Source organism: Phaseolus vulgaris, chromosome 7, assembly GCF_051622355.1.
Source record: "Phaseolus vulgaris cultivar YP4 chromosome 7, ASM5162235v1, whole genome shotgun sequence".
NCBI classification, from domain to species: Eukaryota; Viridiplantae; Streptophyta; class Magnoliopsida; order Fabales; family Fabaceae; genus Phaseolus; species Phaseolus vulgaris.
In genome coordinates this window covers 1329058-1348760 of record NC_143504.1, presented here as the reverse complement: position 1 = coordinate 1348760, position 19703 = coordinate 1329058, and the positions used below count along the sequence as shown (strand labels likewise).

Sequence of the window (19703 nt, the reverse complement as noted above, 5' to 3'; positions counted from 1 at the left end):
AATCGATAATGTTAATAAGTTAGTAGTTATAAAAAGGAGAGAAGAGAAATGTGGATGACTATTTAGATTAATCTTAAAAAATTTCCCATTTGGGATATGCAAATGGTTTAGTTTTTTGGTGAAGCTAATAATCTAGAATGTTCTGTTTTTAATTATAATTATGTATATTATATTAAAAAAGAATGGTGGAGAAAGTGAATGATAGTTAGCAGTAATAGGAGGTGGGATTAGAAAGAAAAGTTGAATAGATTGTGACACATTTGGTTACTGTTTATCTAATTAACACAAAAACCAAAATAACAAAATGAGAAAGATCCTTTACCAAAAGACTGTTACTAGGCAACTATTATTATTATTATTGTTTTTTATTATTCTTATTATTACTATTATTATTATTATTATTATCGATTTATTATACCTTCAAAACAAACCCTGCCATTTTCGTTTATCTCCGCTTCTTCCATCTCCGCCGTACCATGTCGGAAGCACCACCGTCTCAGACACCGCCTCAAGCCGCCGACGTACCTCCGCCGCCATACTGGTGCTACCACTGCGATAAGCGCGTTTCCGTCGAAACGCTCGCCAATCTCCCCGACGTCGTTTGCGGCGAGTGCAAAAACGGCTTCGTGGAATCCATCCCCACGCCCTCGCGCTCGCGCACCCCCTCCGCGTCCTCTGATGACCCCTACTTTGGCTCGCAGTTCCTCCAGGTACTTCGCCTAATCGCGCAATCTGCGCGTGACGATGACGCGTCGCCTCCGCCGCCGCCGAACCGTTCTCCGGAGAACGATTTCCTCAGGATCGAGCTCGGAGGCTGGGACAACGACGAGGAGAACGAAATCGAGAACGATGACGATAACGGCGACGAGGAGTTCGAGGAGCACGAGGAGGCGGATGATCGCTATGGCAACGAGGATCCGCACGGAGATGACGAGGATCTGAGAAGGAGAAGGCGCGAGCTGCTTCGGCTTCGGATTAGGGATTTGGCGACGCGCACGAGGAGCATGCGGAACCGGATCTTGGATTGGGCCGAGATTCTCATGGGCCTGGAGGACAATTCCATCGAGTTCCGCCTCCGCGTTCCGGAATCTGACCGCTACGTCGGGAATCCGGAGGATTACGTCGACGCGGCGGAGTACGAGGCGTTGCTGCAGACGCTTGCTGAGACCGACGGCGGAAGCAGGAGAGGAGCGCCGCCGGCGTCGAAGTCGGCGGTGGAAGCCTTGCCGACGGTGAAGATTGCGTCGGAGAGCGAAACTGTGGTGTGCGCTATATGTAAGGATTTGCTGGGTGTTGGAGACGCCGCGAAGAGGTTACCGTGCGGGCATAAGTATCATGGAGATTGCATTGTTCCTTGGTTGAGCTCTAGAAATTCTTGCCCTGTTTGCAGGTTCGAGCTTCCAACCGATGATAAGGAATATGAGGAAGAGAGAGTGGTCAACGCTGCTTCTTCGAATTCCAACGGAGCTTCGAGTTCCGGTGGAGGTGGAAGGACCATTGTTTGATTCCGCTGGGTATGTTCCGTTCCGTTTTCCTCTGCTCCCTTCTCTCCTGCCATTTGTGTAATATATTTCCTGGTTTCTGAATTTCTTCTTTTTTGGTATTAGTGGATTTTCATCAAAGCTTGCGCCATGTTATTATTTATTTGAAGCTTTTATTATGTAGTTGCCTTCTTAGCCCTCGATGCTAAGATACTTGTATATAACATATTTGAATCAATGTGATCAGATCACACTGCCTCAACGGAATTTGTTCTTTTTCCCTGTTATGCATCTTCCTTTTTGGTTCTTCTTTTTTCTGGAATAAGTATACATAACCCCGTGGATTTGGTGGACTTGATCAAGGGTTCAGATTTTGCTTTTTTCTTGAGATTAATTATCTTCTTGTTTTCGTAGAAGACGATATGTTGTTTAGGACTTGGGAGAGGGAAAGAAAGGAAGAGTGCAGAACAGAGCTTAAGGTAGCATCCATAAGTTTTTCTTTGTCACTGTTCATTTCAGCAATGGAAGCAGCTTTATAACAACAGTCTAATGTCCGTTGTGTGAGCAACATAAAGAGGCTAAGAATATCACTTATCCCTTAAGGGAGGTTTCAGAAAAAAATTTACCTCCATAGAATTACTCATGAGAATCAAGCTGGTAGCTTGAAGATAAAACTAACACTTTCATTTAATTTCTCGAGTAATTTGATTAGAATGTTTTTGTGAGTATCGGATTTCATAATTGTTTCTGCTGTAGTAAGTAAGCTAGAATGAGAAACTGGAACATGATTTGATAGGCAGGAAAACATACTAGATGAAACAGGATAATGATTTTATAAACAAGTTTGTACCACTTTGGTTGAGAATATCAACATGTAGCAGTGTCAATTTGGTGGTTCAGGATATTATTTTCCATTTTTATAGGATGGAGTGATGTCTAAAAACGGTTAAACAGTATCTTTAATTATTCTTTGTATTACCAAAAAGGAACGGGCAGGGCTCTGAATAAGCACTCTAGACCGGATATTGTCTCTGCATTGTGGAAAAGGAGAGGTTTGAAACTGTTTCTACCATACTTTTTGTTCCTTTGCGACTCATCCACAGTGTTTGATTTGGTTAATGACTTCTTCTTCGATTCTCTTAAATAGTTTGTCATCTTCTAACTGTGACATACATAGGCATTGTTCTTCTCTATTCAGTCAACCAATTGTCTAAACATGTTCCACTGCTGGATGTTCTGTGAATGCAAGCTCATGCTACGTTAACCTTGTTTATATTTTCACAGTAATTGTAAGTTTTAGGTTGACTTGAGAAATCATGGATTGATTGTGAAGCCTTTGCTGCATTTCTTCTACATTTTATTCTCAATGGCAGATGGTTTTCTTTTCTGTCTTGGGAAGATTTTCGAATGAAATAAATGACTATGTTTGATTGAATAGGTTTAGATAAAATTATAATTAGCTTTGGCAAACTTAGTTGTCTGTTATTTATTGTGAATTTGTTGTTGTATAAAAGTTGCTGTTGCTTCCATTGGCAAAAAACGTAGCATCTCACGGTAGCAAACCTTCGGTTGTTGGTCTTTGGTAATATTTCCCAAAACTGAAAAGGGTGGGAAGTGGGAAGCTAGTCATTGTAATTTGCAACATTGTGTTGTGGGAATGTTTGTGTGGGATGCATTTGCTTGTTTGTATGGAACGCATTTGCAATTAGCGAAAATGAGATGATGTTAAATTTGTTGGAACAAGATTATTAAATTTATGAGTACTTGATTATGTTTATTTTTTATTTGGATGATAAATATCAATATTTTGGCGGGCTCCTATACGTTCAAAATTGTCCACATAAAGCATATGTGGTCTTCCACGAGTGAATGGATGGTACTTGTAAAAGATCCTCCAACGCTAAGTTAATATTTGATATTTGGTAGTTAAAGATAATAAATGCTATTAAATATGTATTTTAGCTTGATGTTAGTCAACATATATATAGATATGTGTTAGATTCTCATGTTGATGGGTCCAAATTAGTACGGATAATACAACATTCGAAGTATTGTCCGTTTTAGAAATCGGTGTTCCATTACGATTTTATCTTTAAAAGACACTTCAATAGGTTGGAAGAGAAAAAAGTATATAAACTGGTATTGAACTTGACTTGTCCGTTTTAGAAATCGGTGTTTCATTACGATTTTGTCTTTAAAAGAGACTTCAATAGATTGGAAGAGAAAGAAGTATATAAACTGTTATTGAATTCGACTTCTGATTGTTTTGTTTATAGCATCATCATCTTGATGCATGATGCATGATGTCCTTTTCTTCCTCTTGGTGTTTTAGTTTGTCATTCAGCTTTATAATTTATCACGCTGAATATTCTGAGGTCCTCTTTGTAACATGATAATTGTTGCTGTTATAACCATATCGCAATCATAGTTGCTACCACCCTTTTGTCCCCTCCACTCATTTCTGCTACTACTATTTTTAGCATCCATTGAATATATAATTCTAACAAAAATCAATTTGGAATTACAAGTATAAATTTTGATTCTAATTTCACTATAAAATGACTTCTAATTTATGCTTCTTTATGAACAAGTTATTTTTACTTCAAATAGTCATTCACTAAAGCTTAACCATTTAACATTTAAAATCCCACAGTTTAGTTTATAGGTGATCTTAGCCCAGACTAATCTCAACAAAATTAATTAATACATTTACAAAATTTTAACCGTTAATTAAAATATTTTAATACAAGATTGTGTACTTAGAATCTCAATAATCTAGTTCTCTTTGACTTAATTAAGTTTTAAGTGTTTAATAAATTTGTGTATTTTCAATTGAGTCTCTTAAAAAAATTATTCATCAGTCAAAAAGGAGGAGACAGATCCATTAACAACAAAAATCAATATAACAAAAAATTTCAATAAAAAATTCAAATTTAAAACTTAATTAAGTCTTTATATTCTTATTATTGCTCAATACTAATACATTCTCATGACTCTTTAAAAGTGAATAAGAGAAAAATAATAATTAAAATATGCTATTTTCTTTAGAAGAAGATGGTTGATGATTTAGATGAAAGGCCAAAGCATGTGGTCTGAATTCCATCACTGAAAAATAGAAGTGAAATCTTTAAAAAGGTGAAATGAAATCATGAGAAACTAAGGAAACATAAAGGTGAAGTTGTGTTCTTATTTCTTAATGAACTTGTTAGCTAAGGAACCATATTATATATTAGGTCGGCTAAGAATATCATGTGGTGGGAAATGTAAGGTAAGATACTTTTTTGGTTGAGAAAGAAGAGAATGCCAAATCATTTCCTCATCATCTTTTTGCCCCCACCATGGAAAAAATCCACCTTTTCAAAAAGATAAAGCTCCATCCATGTTATATATTTTAAAAAAAATTGAAGGGTACTTTAATTTATCTCAAGAAAAACAAATGTATAGAAGATCACTGGTGTTTCTATCTGAAGTTAAAAAAAAAAATATTGTTCGGATCAATCATCATTCAAAGTATTGTTTATTTTGAAAATTGATATTCCATCATAATTTTATTTTTTAAAAAATATTTCAATGAAAATATATTTAAACTGTTATTTACCTCGACTTCTAAATAATGACCAGTTCAATCGAGTGGTGAAGAAGCTTCTGGATGGTCTCAGAGACACGGCAGCGTCGGTTGCCTGTTGTCGAAAATACGCGGTGTCAACTGCGACGGGCCCAAATGAGGAAGTCATATTTGGGCTTGCGCAGTGCACCCCTGATTTGACTGGGCCTCAGTGCCTTGACTGCTTGGTCCAGTCCATCGCTGAACTCCCGCGGTGCTGTAATCTCGACTTCTAAATAATGAGAAACTATATTTTAATCTAGTGTAATTAAGAAAATTATATCATATTAAATAGTGTAACACTAATCTTATATGAAAAATATTTAATACTATTTTAATTTAATTTAGTAAGTTAAACAATTTGAAAAAAAAGCTTTCACAAGGTGTCAAGAAGAAAATTCAGCCTTTTCCATGCTGCAATGCAGGTTATGACTCAATTATGTCATAATTTAGTTTTTTTAGGAAGTCATGATTAGTTGTAAAGTTAAATAATAATAACCATAATAATAGGTGTTAACAAGTTGAGAACTAAAAACTAAAAAAGAATGAGTTGACTTATACAACTGAAAATATTTGATAAAATTAATCAATGAAGCATGTAAAATGGAATGCTTACATATATTTGTATGTATGTATATAATAAAAAAAATCAATAAATTTATTATTATCGGGTAAAGCATATTTCATGGTAAATTCAAATATTTTTAAAGAATTAACAAGGTTAATATTAGATTTATTTTTCTACTTTCAAACTTCTAAATCAGTGGCTAATTCTATTAATACACCAAATTAAAACTTTCACGTTGGTAGCTTTTACAAGAAAAACTCTAGTCAAACATTTCTAATAATTTATTTTTGGTAAAATTTGTAACTATCTTATAAGTATTTTTACCAATACATTATTCTTCAGTAATTAACCATAAACTTGCTGTCTTTTTTATTAGTTGAATTGTCAAGATTAATTGTTGAAATGTCTAGCCCCATATTAAATTTGTAACATAATAGAAGAGATTAATTGGATAATGTTTGATTAAATGAATACATCCGATTAGTTTTGGTTTAGGTTGTTGAAATAATACTTAATAAATTAAAAGAAAAAGAAGAAGATGTAAAATATGATTGGAGAAAATTGGAAGTAATTGCATATCATAATATCCTATATTATAAATATTAGTAAATTATGACAAGATCTTGAACAACAAAAAAAAATCTAAATAACTTAATATAAAATCAAATTGAGTAAAATATTTATGTTTAAGTTGTTTTGAACACAAATTTAACAAATTTTTTCTTTGTCTCAATATTTGCTGACCTCTTTCACTAAGATGAAATCACTATTTAAAATTTTTATTTTGGAAATGATAGTTTTGTCAAACTTTTTAAAAGACTTCTCGTTGTTGGTCATATGATTTGTGCATTTGTTGTCTATTAACCATGAATTATTAGAAGTGTTGGTTATAAAAAAAAACATGTTGCAACAAAGAGTTGCTCGTCTTTTTCCTCCTCCAAAATCACATTTGCCTCTTCAAATTTAGACTTGTTGATTTGCCTCTACATGTCCCAAATCATCACATTTTTTACACTTGACATCTGTACTCCACCAATATTTTTCTTTTGGAAGATTTGTCTTTTTGCAATGTGGATAAGGAAGAAAGTTCTCACCTTGTTAATTGTTGGAGTCTTTTTTCTTTCATTTATTATTATTCTTGTTTTTGCCACCTTTAGAATTTTGTGCTTTTATATGAAAAACACACTATACAATCTCCCATTGTCTCATCATTCTTCTTTACTCTTGAGCTTGTAAAACATTTACCAATTCTCTTAAGGTGATAGTTGACTGGTCATTTGCCTCCTCCAAAACTGATATTTTTAACTCTCTTTTTTTGCCAGAATTTTGTGAACAATTTTTTCACCAGGAAAGGGCTTCATGATAAGTTAAACTTTATTTGCTATACTCATCAACCGATCAACATAGATTTTAATTGTTTTTGTCTCTTTCATGCTTTACATCTCGAATTATCTAGCTAAGTTAAGCACTTACATCCCTCTGATTCTTTCATAATCAGAATATTCTTTCTTAAAATATAGCATATCTCTTTAACAAATTTAAAATTCATAATTCTTGTAAAAATAATCTTTGTTATAGAAGAAAAATGATAATTTTGTTTTTTTGTCCTCCTCTCTTTAGGATATTTCATTTGGGCCACAATTGTATTTTCAAGAAACTCAAAAACATCATAATCTTCTTCTATTGTCTCTCAAAATCCAATGCTTCAAGATGACCATCATGCTTGCAGCCCATAACTCATATTTCTCATCATAAAAAATTGATAGTGAACTCATGATGTATGTATCTCTCAACTCATATAAAGGCACTTGATACTAATTTCTTGTTGAAATAACACTCAATAAATTAAAAGAAGAAGAAAATGTAAAATATAATTGAGGAGACTAATTTATGTTTTTATTGATTTGCTCATTTCATAGAGTTGGAAAGTAACTACATATCATAATATCCCATATTTTAGGTATTGGTAAATTATGATCGGATCTTCCTGAACTATAAAAAATGTAAAATCAAATTAAATAAAATATCTATGTTGTAGTTATTCTAAGTACAATTTCAACCGTCTATAGCATATTGAACAGGGTCTTGTTAAGCACCGACCGGCTATCATTTGGTTGTTGAATATCCTTGCAGATTTTGCCAGAAAACGCTCAATGTTTAGTTTTATGAAGTTTGATCTTAAAACTTCAAGGAACTAACTTTGTGTGTTGAACAATGCAACCAAAAAATTTAAAAAACCACTAGTTTTTTTTCATAATAATATATCATTAACAAAATTATGTCAAATATTTGTACATTTTTTAGAACCTTTGCAACTACACAATAGGTGAAGAAGCAGAGGGGACAAACAATTTTACTCATACAGTATTTTCCTCTAAGATTGAGGAACAGCCTGCTGAAGACATTTGAGAGCTTTCTGATAATGGAAGAAACCCATGAACCAGAAATCAAAATCATCCACTGTAACTATTTCTATGTACTTCTGTGAAGGCTTCTCCACATTCTGACTTTTGTTCACAGACTTTATCTTTTTAAGGGGAATGGAGACCTGAAATCACAATATCAGCAAAAGTATGAAGAAAGATTAAGCAGATAGCTAGAAAGCATTAGTATCTATATAACTGACACAGAGATAGATAAGTATAATACATAGACACGAATCTATATATTATATAATTATAAATTATATAAATTGACAATAAAGATTTATGTACACTAAGTATGTATCAGTTTTGTTTTTAGTAAAAAGATGTTGTTCTCGACCGATTCAAAATGACTTGTTCTTTATTTTTATAATCATAATAAAAATTTATACAATAAGTTTGATATTTTAGAAAATTAATGTATTTTTTTCTTTTCAAAATTGTGTTAATAAATATTTTTTGAATTGGACACTTCACCGATACGTGTCGTGCGAGTGTCCAATACACGTGTCCGAATACATGTGTCTGACACGGACATGCCATTTAAGAGGAGTGTCTGAGCTTCATAGATTAACATATATAATAGACCCTATAAAGAAAAATTGATTAAGAATGTCACCTTATAATGGACTCTGGTATCTTCTCCATTTGGGGAAGAGACTTTGATGGATCTGTCACTGCAAAATGCAACTTTATCAGTGGATATGAAGAGAAGGCCAGCTATAGGACCGGATGTGGTAGATAAGTAGCATTGTGATGCTTTCAATAGCTTCTCTCCTTCTCCAACACTAAACAGTTGCATGAAGACTTTCTCTACTCCACCAACCTGAAGAATTCTGGCTCCCATACTCAATTTCCCTTTCACTGTATCTGTTATCTTTGGTCCAAGCCTCACTGCTGTTACAACAAGTTTAAGCCATCAGTAAGAGCCATGTTTTGTTTTCCCTTCATGTCAAATTATGTATCACAAAAAACATGACAGAAATGTTTGCTGTGTCTTAAAATTCTGTGCCAAACATGAAACGGTGCTTGTTCTATGTTGTGCAATTAACCAAAAATGAAAATTGAACATAAGCTTTTAAGGATTATGTACCATGATCTCTGACTCTTTGTAAGAATCCAGATTTGTGATGTGTTCTACTCTGCTTTGGTTTTGTGATGGATTTGATGTACTTTCCACGAGCATCAGGCAAATAATATCTCTTTGATGACTTCCCAGCATGGTATGTTGAGGTAACAGAAATTCCATTAGCTAATGAGGCCTTCATTTTTGCTGTTATCTTTTGGGAGTTCAATATTCTTCTTGAGCAATTAGTAGCTTGTGAATGATATTGAAGAGCTCTTAACAACTTTGGTTGATGAATCCTTGTAGTTTACAAGGGTATATATAATGGCCAAAAGGAAACAAGTTGACTCCTAACTTTTTGCAGGATGAGTCAGATATGGATCATCATGAAGACTAGAATGAAAAAAGTAATTCAAAATTTGAAGATTTGCATGTTCGGTTGCCCCCAGAAAGAAGAAAAGATAATGAAAAGAAAGATGTGTTTATTGATTAAAGAATTAAAGGCAACTCTGTGATATTCAAAGTATCCCTCTGTATTGATTCTGTTGAATTTCAATGTATATAAAAAACTTGAAACCTTTTACTGCATATATTGAGACAATAGTTCAAGTATTTCCTTTTAGCTTTTACCACATTTGGATGTTGATCAAATCTAGGTTGGCCATTGGTTTGCATTATGTCTATGTATTTCAAAAGTACACCTGTGATTTTTCTACGGTTTATAGACAGAACTTGTTGTTCTTGTTTCATATATTTACAGTTATAATGCTGTCATGTTTACTATTTCTGTCATGTTTACTATTTCTGGCTGAAAATTTTGTGTATCAAAATTGGAGAAAGAGAATAGAAAAATGATACATTGACAACTTTGTTCGAGTATAAAATCTTATTTCTTTGTCTAATTTTATGTGAAATGACAAAAATACCATTTTTTTATATCATCAATTAAAGGTTGTAAAGTGGAACAGATTGTCAATTTATATTTTTCAAGATAATAAGAGCAAAATCCATGTACCCATAAAAAGAAACTAAAGAGTTTAAAATTAAACCATGGAGAAATTTTTGCTGAATCATTGGGGAAAAAATAACAACTACCAACTGTTTAGCCTTTAGAAAATGACACCCTTTTGAAAATGGGAGGAAGAAAATAAAACATTTTGGTTTGTTGAGACAGTCCACGTGCATGATGACAAAACATGTCAATTGCCACTTTATTTTATTCAAAAATGCAAATGTAAAGGTGTCATTCAAGCTTTCTGAGCTGGAATTTTGCCTTTCTGATGCAAGACCTCTCTAAGTTTTACTATTATTAGATAAAGTGAAGAGAGGAAAACTTTGCACCTCACACACTGTCTTCAATAATATTTTTTTTTAAGTCTTGAACGTGAGAACCAGCATCAATTTAAGGTGCATATTTTATGTCTGAGATGGTGTTGAAAATTAATTTCAGCAAGGTTTTTCCTGGAATGAAGATCACAACTATCAAAATCAGATGGGTTCTTCTAACTTTTCAAGTCATATCATATATGCATGAGTAAAGAGAGAGGGGGAAAAATCATTTTCAAATGAGTAAAGTTTAACTAATAAAATGCATAAGCACTATGCACTAATGAAAGAGGTTACTGTGCTTTATTAGTAGGGGTAATAACGTGGGTTGATCCGCGTTTAGCTCGCAAAATGTAAGTCGGTTTGATCCGCTCCGCATAAAGAGTGCAGACTCATTTCATTGGTCTGTTCCGCTGTTAGTTCATGCGTGTTGCGGGTTATGCCGAGCGAGTCAGTAAATTAGATTAGTAAATCCATCTCATGTTTTTTAGTATCGGGTAGCGAGTCGCGAGCCGGCCTGCATGACCTGTCCCACATTGCCACTCCTATTTATTAGTGGATGAAGGGACTATCTCATAAAAGTGAGTTGGCTAGGTGTCAGTGCCATGTTGAATTCTAAAGAAAAAGAAGACATGGCTGTGGTACATGACATAGACAAATCATTTAGGTCAGATATATGGAAGGAAAGGAGGAGTATCTAAGGTCAGAAAGGGATATCATGTGCTAGAAACAGTATAGGAGAAGACATACTTCAATGTTTTGTGGAAAAGGAAATGGCCAAATCATTCCCACATCACCAGATGTCCCACTTGGAAAGCTCACTCTGGAACTTCCTTCTGTCATGACTTACTATTTTGTATCTTGAAAGGGAGAAGAACATCATTTTTTGTTACCTTATAAGAGGTACTAATGTTGTGTTGTGGCCCTGAAATTTGAGGGCAAAGATTCAAATTACTAAACCAGAATCTTGTTTAAATTCTTGTGCTTCTGATATGTGACAGTTCATTGTGTGTGTAAAGTTGTGCATGTTGTCAAGTGGTGTGTGATTGATAGAAAGAAGACCATTATATGTGCTTCAAGTTGTGAAGTGGTTGCAAAGTAATGGTTTACATGAATAAGAAGTTATCATTGACAGTGTAAGATCTTATCATTGATACTGTAAGACCCTTATCATGTGCCCACAAAAATAACTTTTGTACCTGACAGACCCTTTTCAGTAACAATTTATAGAACAATCCACTGCATGCTTTGATTTGATCCACTTGTTACATATGGCCTTATGAGTGTGATATAATTTCTATCTCTTGGATCACATTTTTTCCTTCTAAGGTAAGGAAAAATCATATTCTAAGGTAAGGAAAAATCATATGTATGCATAGATTATTTTCATTTTATACATGGTATTTCAGATTTATTATCAAAGAGAAAATAAAATAGGTTGGAGACCCCACATCGACTAGAGTTTAGAGTGAGTGAAAACCTTACCTCATAAGTCGATTTCATGAGGTTAAATTAGATTTAAAGTCCACTTCTTAAAATAGTATGAGAGTCATTTTCGAGCCTTTCTTAGCAAGAGTTTGTTGAACTTATTAGGTCACCCACTATTTGATCGTTATCGAACAATGCATAATATGTTATCCCACACACGAAGATGTGTTGGAGATTCCATAAGATTGAGTTAGACTTAAAGTTCATTTCTTACTAAAATAGGAGATCGCATAGATTGAGTTAGACTTAATTGAATTTCTTAATAAAATATATTTAACATTTACTTCCATTTCAATTAATTCTAGACAAATAACTTACCTCCTTAATTTGAGTTATCTTAATTAAGGTACTCCATTCTTGATTTTATCTTATAATTTTAGGATACATCAATACACAAAATGGACATATTTTATCTTACAAAAAACATCATGATAAAATTTTAAAAAAATGAACAAAATTAAGCATGACAAGATAAAATTAACAAAGTCATTGTTTGTGAAAAGTTGTCAAAAGGGCTTGTGTTGACTAGGGTATAACAAATCCTTCTTTACAAGAATCAAGGTTACCAAAACTACCAAAATTAAAAGATAAGATACAACCAACATGTAAGAAATTAAATTGAACAAAATCTTCTCCACTATTTGAAAATTTTATTTGTTTAACTTGCTTAGAAGTTTTGATATGTACCATAAAAAATAGACGTATGTACCCAAATGAAGTATCAATTTTATTTTATTTTTAAATGATTTCTAAAACATATCAAGTATATATCCAGGGAAAATTAAAAATAGAGTGAAATTTCATATAAAAATTAACAAAATAAGTATAAAAAAAATTATGAATAAATTCTGTTTAAAACAATTTGCTTTTGTCGAATTTCTCTTACAACGTTTGAAGAAATTGTGCTTGCATTCAAGAGTTTTAAATGTTGTTAATAGAAGTTTTTCTTCCCTACATTATTTCTGATTTTTGTTACAGTAGTCATCTTATGAGTGATGACTTCTAACCAAAAATAATACTCAACTTCAAAAGTTAGAAGTCATGAATGAAAACACAATTACGATTAAAAAATAAAATAAAATTTAGTGCATGCATGAATGGTTTCTTTAAAAGTTACAAAGAAAGTTGGATGAAAATAAAGTTATGTATAATATTTGAATACTACTTTTTCATATGCTTTTAAGAATGATTTATGATTTCTTTACAAATTACAAAGAAAGTTGGATGAAAATAAAGTTATGCCGGACTTGTTTTATTTTATTGCTGTGGTTTCAACTTATCTATAAACTTTCTTTTCAAAATCTGTTCATTTAAGTTATTTTGTCTTCAAAATTTTGTAAATTTGTTTAACCAGAACCAGTAAGGATATGACATGGTTTTAGGAGTAACCATATTTGTGTTGGAGATCACACGTCGATTAGAGATTAAAACATTTTATAGTACATAGTGCAAACTTTACCTTATAAGCTGCCGGTTTTGTAAGGTTGAGTTAGACTTAAAGTTAACTTCTTAACATGGTATCAGAGTCATTCAGAATCTATTTTAGCGAGAATTTGTTGTTCTTAGACCGATTTTATAAGGTTGAGTTAGACTTAAAGTTCATTTCTTAACAATTTCACATGTATATACAAACAACGAGAATCAACTTAAGTTAAAACTAAATCAAAATGTGTTGTTTTCTTTAATGATGCTCCAAATGGTGGAACCTATGTGATATGATGGTAGTCTAGTCTACAACTCAACTGAGATGAACCACATCCATTCACTATGATTGCAGGTCAAATGTGGCATCAAGAAGGAGTGATATTTACAATGAAGTGAAATCTCTTTAATTAGAGATAAAACTCAACATCTTCAATGAGACAAATGCCAAATTTTGGTTTGTTTCTTTGAGTTAGTCCAGACAAAATGAATCTTTGAGTTCCAATTGTGGATTTTGCTAGCCTGTTAAGCCTGAGAAAGTGCCTCCTGAAGATATTGGAAAGTTTTCTGATACTTTAAGACACCCATCAACCAGAATTCAAAGTTGTCTTCTGTTACAATCTCAATGTACTTCTGTCTTGGCTTCTGAGTATCTTCAGTTTGGTTCATGGATTTGATTTTCTTCAATGGAATAACAACCTGTACATGAACATATACACCTTTCAGAAAACTTGAACAATTCTTGGACACTTCCAGGACAAGAAAATTTGAAGTAGAATGAAAAAAACTTGTCTTCTAAATTCATCTTTCATGCAGTTACCAATTTCAAAACCTTGGATGAGAGAACTCTTAAAAAACTTGAGGTGCATAAGACCTTATAAGAGAAGTTCAATTCAATTTATCCAAATGTGAAATATGTATATAGGGTTTAGGGTTTAAACTGACCTTATAACGGATCCTCAACATGTGACCATTCTGAGTGAAGACTTTCATTGATTTCTCACTGCAAAAGGCAACCTTGTAGGTGGAGATGAATAGGAAACCAGCTAGAGGACCAGATGTGGTGGACAAATAACACTGAGAAACTTTCAATAGCCTTTCTCCTTCTTCCATGCTAAAAAATTTCTTGAACACTTTTTCTACTCCACCAACTCGAAGAATGCTAGCCCCTAAGCTTAACTTTCTCTTGACAGTTTCAGATATATTTGTTCTCAGTCTCACTGCAATTTCAGTAATAAATAGAATTAGATCCAATCACCATGTTAACAATTTGAGATATTCATACACATTTGAACAAAGGTGGATATTTTGTGTGTGTGTAGAAAAAGAAAAACTTACTTTGCTTTGATGTTGTAGGTGAATATTGACATTGAGTTGCAGGACCAGGTAATCTTTTAACAGACTTTTGAAGCTGACCATGTGTTACTGGAGTTCCAACAACTAGCTGATGGAGAAGTGAAGTCTGCATTTTTTATGGTTTCTATTGAATTGAAAGAATCAGCAGCAGAAGGTGAAGAAAAATGGTCTGAAAAAACTGAAGTTCTTGGTTGCTATAGAAATTAGGCTCAGTTGGGTTTGATGCTTTGTTTGTATTGCAGAGAGATATTTAAAGGGATGGTGAAAATTTGAAGATTTTCTTTTTGGTGGGATGACTCAACCTTGGATCATCAACCACGTTGTGATTGATATCAACGCACTGACAGTGGCATGGAAATTTGAAAGAAAGTTCTTGCAGATAATGTTTTTGACGTCATGGATTGCATGGCTACTTTTAGAAAGTAAAAACATTGTGCATCAGCATTCAATCAAAAATTTTCAAAACTACAAAAGTCCTTCAAAGGTTGTTTTAAGAGGATTACTGTTATGTATCTTCAGGGGCAAGGCTACATGGTCATTGATCAAAATAAATAAATAAGAGTGTTCCTGCTTATAGCATAGTGGCATGTTGTCACATAAACCATTTGAGTCATGCACTTAAAGAAATCATAAACTGTAAAAAGTTGACTGATGAAATATAGATTAGTTTTTTCGAATGGGTTGGAACCAAGAGAATGATTCGAGCTACTCCTCGGTCGGTCGGTGTGCACTTCCTTCCTTCCTCACAAAACAAACTCCTCGCTCTTTCTTCGTTACTCCAACTCTCGTCTTCGTGATCTCCAAGTTCAGATGGTACCTGCAAAAGGAACTCTGACTCCGACGTTCAAGTGAGTATTCGGTATTCGACACTCGACGTTATTAACATTGTATGATGACGTACTTGATTCTTGGAATTTGTGTCTATTTATATGATTATCATGGACCCTTTGTTATTGGGCTGGATTTAGTACTTGATCGTTGATTAGTCTTATTAACCCTATTTAGGTGTAATGGTTTTGGTTGTGTAGATCGACTTGGACCGAGTACCGAATTTTGGTCTTGGTCGTGCGGATCCTACCAATATAATTAGTTACAATACTTTATGTTCTAATCTCAGGTCCGTTGAGAAAACATCTTTAGGATCAACCACGACATCCGAGGTGTTGTCTGCTTTGGAGCTCCATCGAAAAGAAAGTGTATTTAAACTGTGTCCTTACAGAACACTTTCTAATATATGTATGTGAACTATTTTGATATATATTTTCTTTCTATAACACAATTTGGCTGAGATACAAAATTAATGAAAAGAGTAATGCTAAAATATTGTGTAAGACTTTATGAAAAGTTCCAAGTTGGGTATTGCATAGGGTGCATATACTCTCCACAAAGTAGGCACTATGCAAGCTGCTGACAGCACTTGTGCTACAAGCTGACATGGAGACAACACAACAATCTCTTTCTTTTGTAAGGGAAAAGGGATCATTCCATTCCCCAAATGTAGATTATGCTTTATGTTATCAGTGATTGACTTACCATTGAAGAAATTGATCTCATTGCCATCTGAAAGTCTAAAACATTGCACTCATGCTCTTGGCGGTTTCAATCTAAACTTCAAACTGGGGCAGTCATTAACGAAGCCATCACTGCTTTTTGTTGGGTCAAACTATATCCATGCATAAAGTGAGATTGCTGACAGGGCTATGAATGAAGGGATGATTAAGAGAAAAAACAAAGGTAGATCTATGGGATATGAAATTGTTTAATGTTTATGTTAGAAATGAAAAGCATGTGTAACCCACGTTGGCTTTGAAAGTCTTGCATATTAGAAGAGAAGAATTTTTGGCAATATATTCTGACATCGCTTAGAAATAAAAGCACGTAGTATTGTTTAGAAATCAAAACTAATGATAATTTATATACATATTTCTTTTTTAATAACTTACAAAAGTGTTTTTTAAGGATAAAATTATGATAGAGTTTTAATTTTGAGATAATGTTATTTTAATATGTAAAAGTGATATATATGTAGTATGTTTATTTATAATATAGAAGTTCCTTCTTTGTATTTTTGTTTGAGTAATGCTTATGATATCTTTGACCGTGTATTTTTGTAATTTATTTTACTTTATCTTTAAATAATTTGTTTTAAAACCTTTTTGGATCATTAATATTGGTGTATATATAATAAGTATTATATTCCATACAATTTTATTTCATAATATTACATTATTATTTATTTTAATTTTTTAAGAATAAGTATTATTTATATATAATTTAATTAATTCAACTACTACTAAAAACAACTTTGAGTAACAAGTTCATAATGCTTGAAAAGGTAACTAAATGTCATTTATAATACAATATAAAATAGTTATCATATAGTTTTATTAATGTGTTCAGTGTAGGAAAGTTGAAATGCTTACAAATTTTATCAAAATATAACATTCATAGTATAGGAATGTGTTAGTGTTAGGATTAATTGTGACTTCTTGTTCATCGTGGTAGTAGTGATACTTGCTTCTTTTTTTAAGAAAAACAATATGATACAATGTTATTCTTAATTTGTTATATTTAAAAAAAGTGATTTTTTATTAAATTAAATTCCAACTCCTTATCTTAGGAGTAGTCCGATAACGAACCGATAGGGAGAAACCTAATAAACACTCGCTAGGATAGATTTGAAATGGCTCTGATACCATGTTAAGAAGTGAACTATAAGCCTAACTCAACCTCATAAAATTGATTCATGAGGTAAGATTTGCACCCACTTATATGAAATATCCTAATCTCTAGTCGATGTGGGATTCCAACACAATAACTTTTTACTTCAAAGTTTTATGGAAAAAAATTTCAACATCTTGTATAAATTGTTTCATGCACAATCCCAATGAAGTTCATTTGAGTGTTGTTCTTAGGAATTTATAGTATTTAAAGTCAGCACCTGCAAAGTTATACTGATAGAATTTTTTTGAATTGGTTGCCAATGTAAGATTTCTTACAATCAATGTACATAACCATTCAACTCCTAAAGAGTTATACATAAATTTGACTAAAAGCTTGGATGTTATGTACAAATAGAACTAGAAACTCATTCTAAAAAAATTTGCATTACAAATCAATGTGTAATAATTGAGCCTCAAACTTGAACATATATCTCTAAGAGAGAGAAGTGTGTTCCTTCCCCAAAAGCAACCACACAAGATAGCTGGATTCTGCAACAAATGATGTTCCAAATGGTGAACTCCTGGATTAACAGTTTGAGATTTTGTGGCACTTCCATTCCCTATATACAATGAAGTGAAATCCCTTTTACACAGCATTTTCAATGACAGCATTCATATTTTAGCTTTCATCTTTTGTGTCTGTTTGTCATCTCAACATGAATCTTGGAGTTTAAACAGTGGATTTTGCAACTCAGCTCACTAAGCTTGAGAAAGTGCCTGCTCAAGGTATTTGAAAGTTTTTTGATATTTCAAGACACCCATAAACCAAAAATCAAAGTTGTCTTCCGTGACAATCTCTATGTACTTCTGGGTTGGCTTCTGAACATTTTTACTTTGGTTCACACACTTTATCTTGTTCAGTGGAATCATAACCTGCACATTTCCAAATACACTTCAGAACTTCAACAAATCTTGGTTTAAGACGAACTGATAAAACTTTTATTGATCAAAACCTCATAACTCAATGGAGAATTACAAAGGAATCAACCAAAAAAGTTTAGTTTTATGTGGAGGCAAAACAAAAAAATTAAGAAAGAAACTAAGAAAACCCTAAGAAGCTTCCAATAAAGAGGAACAGATAAATCAACTTATGCATTTCTACTTTGAAGAAGTTAGTCAGAGAACTACCCAAAAGAGGATGAAGTGCAAAAGATGATTTTAACTTGTGAGAAAATTAGGCCTACCTTATAACGGATCCTCAACATTTGGCCTGTCTGAGTAAAGACTTTCACTGATCTCTCACTGCAGAAGGCAACCTTGTCTGTGGAGATGAAGAGGAAACCTGCTAGAGGACCAGATGTGGTGGACAAATAACAATGAGAAGCTTTCAAAAGCCTCTCTCCTTCTCTCACACTAAAAAACTGCTTAAACACGTTTTCCACTCCTCCCACTCGAAGAATGCGAGCCCCTAAGCTTAATTTTCTCATAACAGTTTCTGATACATTTGTCCTCAGTCTCACTGCAATATCAGAGTAATATAAATAGAATCAGATCCAAATTCACCAAGCTAAACAACTTCAAGTATATATAAACAAGTCTTGTCAAAGTTAGATGTTTGTCAATAAAGAAAAAAAATTACTTTGTTTTGATGTTGTGGTTGAACGTTGGCATTGAGTGGCAGGACCATGTAAGTATCTGTTAACTGGCTTTTGAAATTGATCATAAGTTGCTGAGATGACTGGAGTTCCAACAACTAGGTTATGAAGAAGTGAGGTCTGCATGTTTGATGATTAGCAAACAAATTTTCTGCTCTATCAAAGGAGTTCTAGTAGATTGCTTAGGAAGATATGTTCACTTGGGTTGATGGTTCCCTCATTCTAAAGAGGTATTTAAAGAGATGAAAACTGGGAGGTGAATCTTACCTTTGGTGGGATGACTCAACCTTAGATCACCAATTGATCAATAAAGAAGCATTGGCATGACAGCTTAAAGGGAAAGTTATTGAAGACAATATTTTGATGTCATGGATTGTTTGGCTGCTTTTAGAGAAAAGTAGTACAGCAAGTCAACCTTTTCAAAGTTAAAAAAAGAATGTTAAAGATTATTTTTAAGAGGCTTAGAGAAAGGTTCATATACCTTCAAGAGCAAGGCTCCATGGTGATTGATGGAAGGAAATAAAAGCATTCTTGCTTATAGCATGTTGCCGAATGTTATCACACAAACCAATATATAACAGCACTGTTTTGGAAACAGGTTAGGAAATTAAACAAGAAAAAGTAAATGATGACTACACGCACTAGTTGCAA

The 19703-nt window shown here is 33.1% G+C and overlaps 4 protein-coding genes across 6 annotated transcripts; 1 reads left to right on the top strand and 3 right to left on the bottom strand.

Annotated features, from left to right (window-relative positions):
• The first annotated feature begins 381 nt into the window (after positions 1-381).
• Positions 382-1743, top strand: CIP8 (COP1-interacting protein 8). The gene has a single exon (XM_068633843.1). The coding sequence runs from the start codon at positions 477-479 to the stop codon at positions 1503-1505; it is 1029 nt and encodes a 342-aa protein (XP_068489944.1). The 5' UTR covers positions 382-476; the 3' UTR covers positions 1506-1743.
• Positions 1744-7527: 5784 nt separating this feature from the next.
• On the bottom strand, positions 7528-9833 carry LOC137828800 (putative GEM-like protein 8). Of its 2 annotated transcripts, none has more exons than XM_068635506.2 (3): positions 9170-9833; positions 8696-8973; positions 7528-8201 (listed from the first exon to the last, which is right to left on the bottom strand). In XM_068635506.2, exons 1-3 carry the CDS (start codon positions 9342-9344, stop codon positions 8028-8030), a joined length of 627 nt encoding a protein of 208 aa, XP_068491607.1. In that variant the 5' UTR covers positions 9345-9833; the 3' UTR covers positions 7528-8027. The 2 variants fall into 2 exon arrangements, with proteins under 2 accessions (XP_068491607.1, XP_068491608.1); XM_068635507.2 differs by having other exon boundaries at positions 7651-8201; positions 8696-8970; positions 9170-9449.
• A 3709-nt stretch (positions 9834-13542) lies between these two features.
• Positions 13543-15011, bottom strand: LOC137828101 (GEM-like protein 4). The gene is made up of 3 exons (XM_068634524.2): positions 14717-15011; positions 14324-14598; positions 13543-14077 (listed from the first exon to the last, which is right to left on the bottom strand). Exons 1-3 carry the CDS (start codon positions 14844-14846, stop codon positions 13904-13906), a joined length of 579 nt encoding a protein of 192 aa, XP_068490625.1. The 5' UTR covers positions 14847-15011; the 3' UTR covers positions 13543-13903.
• Positions 15012-17720: 2709 nt separating this feature from the next.
• Positions 17721-19585, bottom strand: LOC137828958 (GEM-like protein 4). Of its 2 annotated transcripts, XM_090293373.1 has the most exons (4): positions 19534-19585; positions 19037-19433; positions 18642-18916; positions 17721-18330 (listed from the first exon to the last, which is right to left on the bottom strand). In XM_090293373.1, exons 2-4 carry the CDS (start codon positions 19176-19178, stop codon positions 18157-18159), a joined length of 591 nt encoding a protein of 196 aa, XP_090149499.1. In that variant the 5' UTR covers positions 19179-19433; positions 19534-19585; the 3' UTR covers positions 17721-18156. The 2 variants fall into 2 exon arrangements, with proteins under 2 accessions (XP_090149499.1, XP_068491841.1); XM_068635740.2 differs by having other exon boundaries at positions 19037-19577.
• Between the last annotated feature and the right edge of the window lie 118 nt (positions 19586-19703).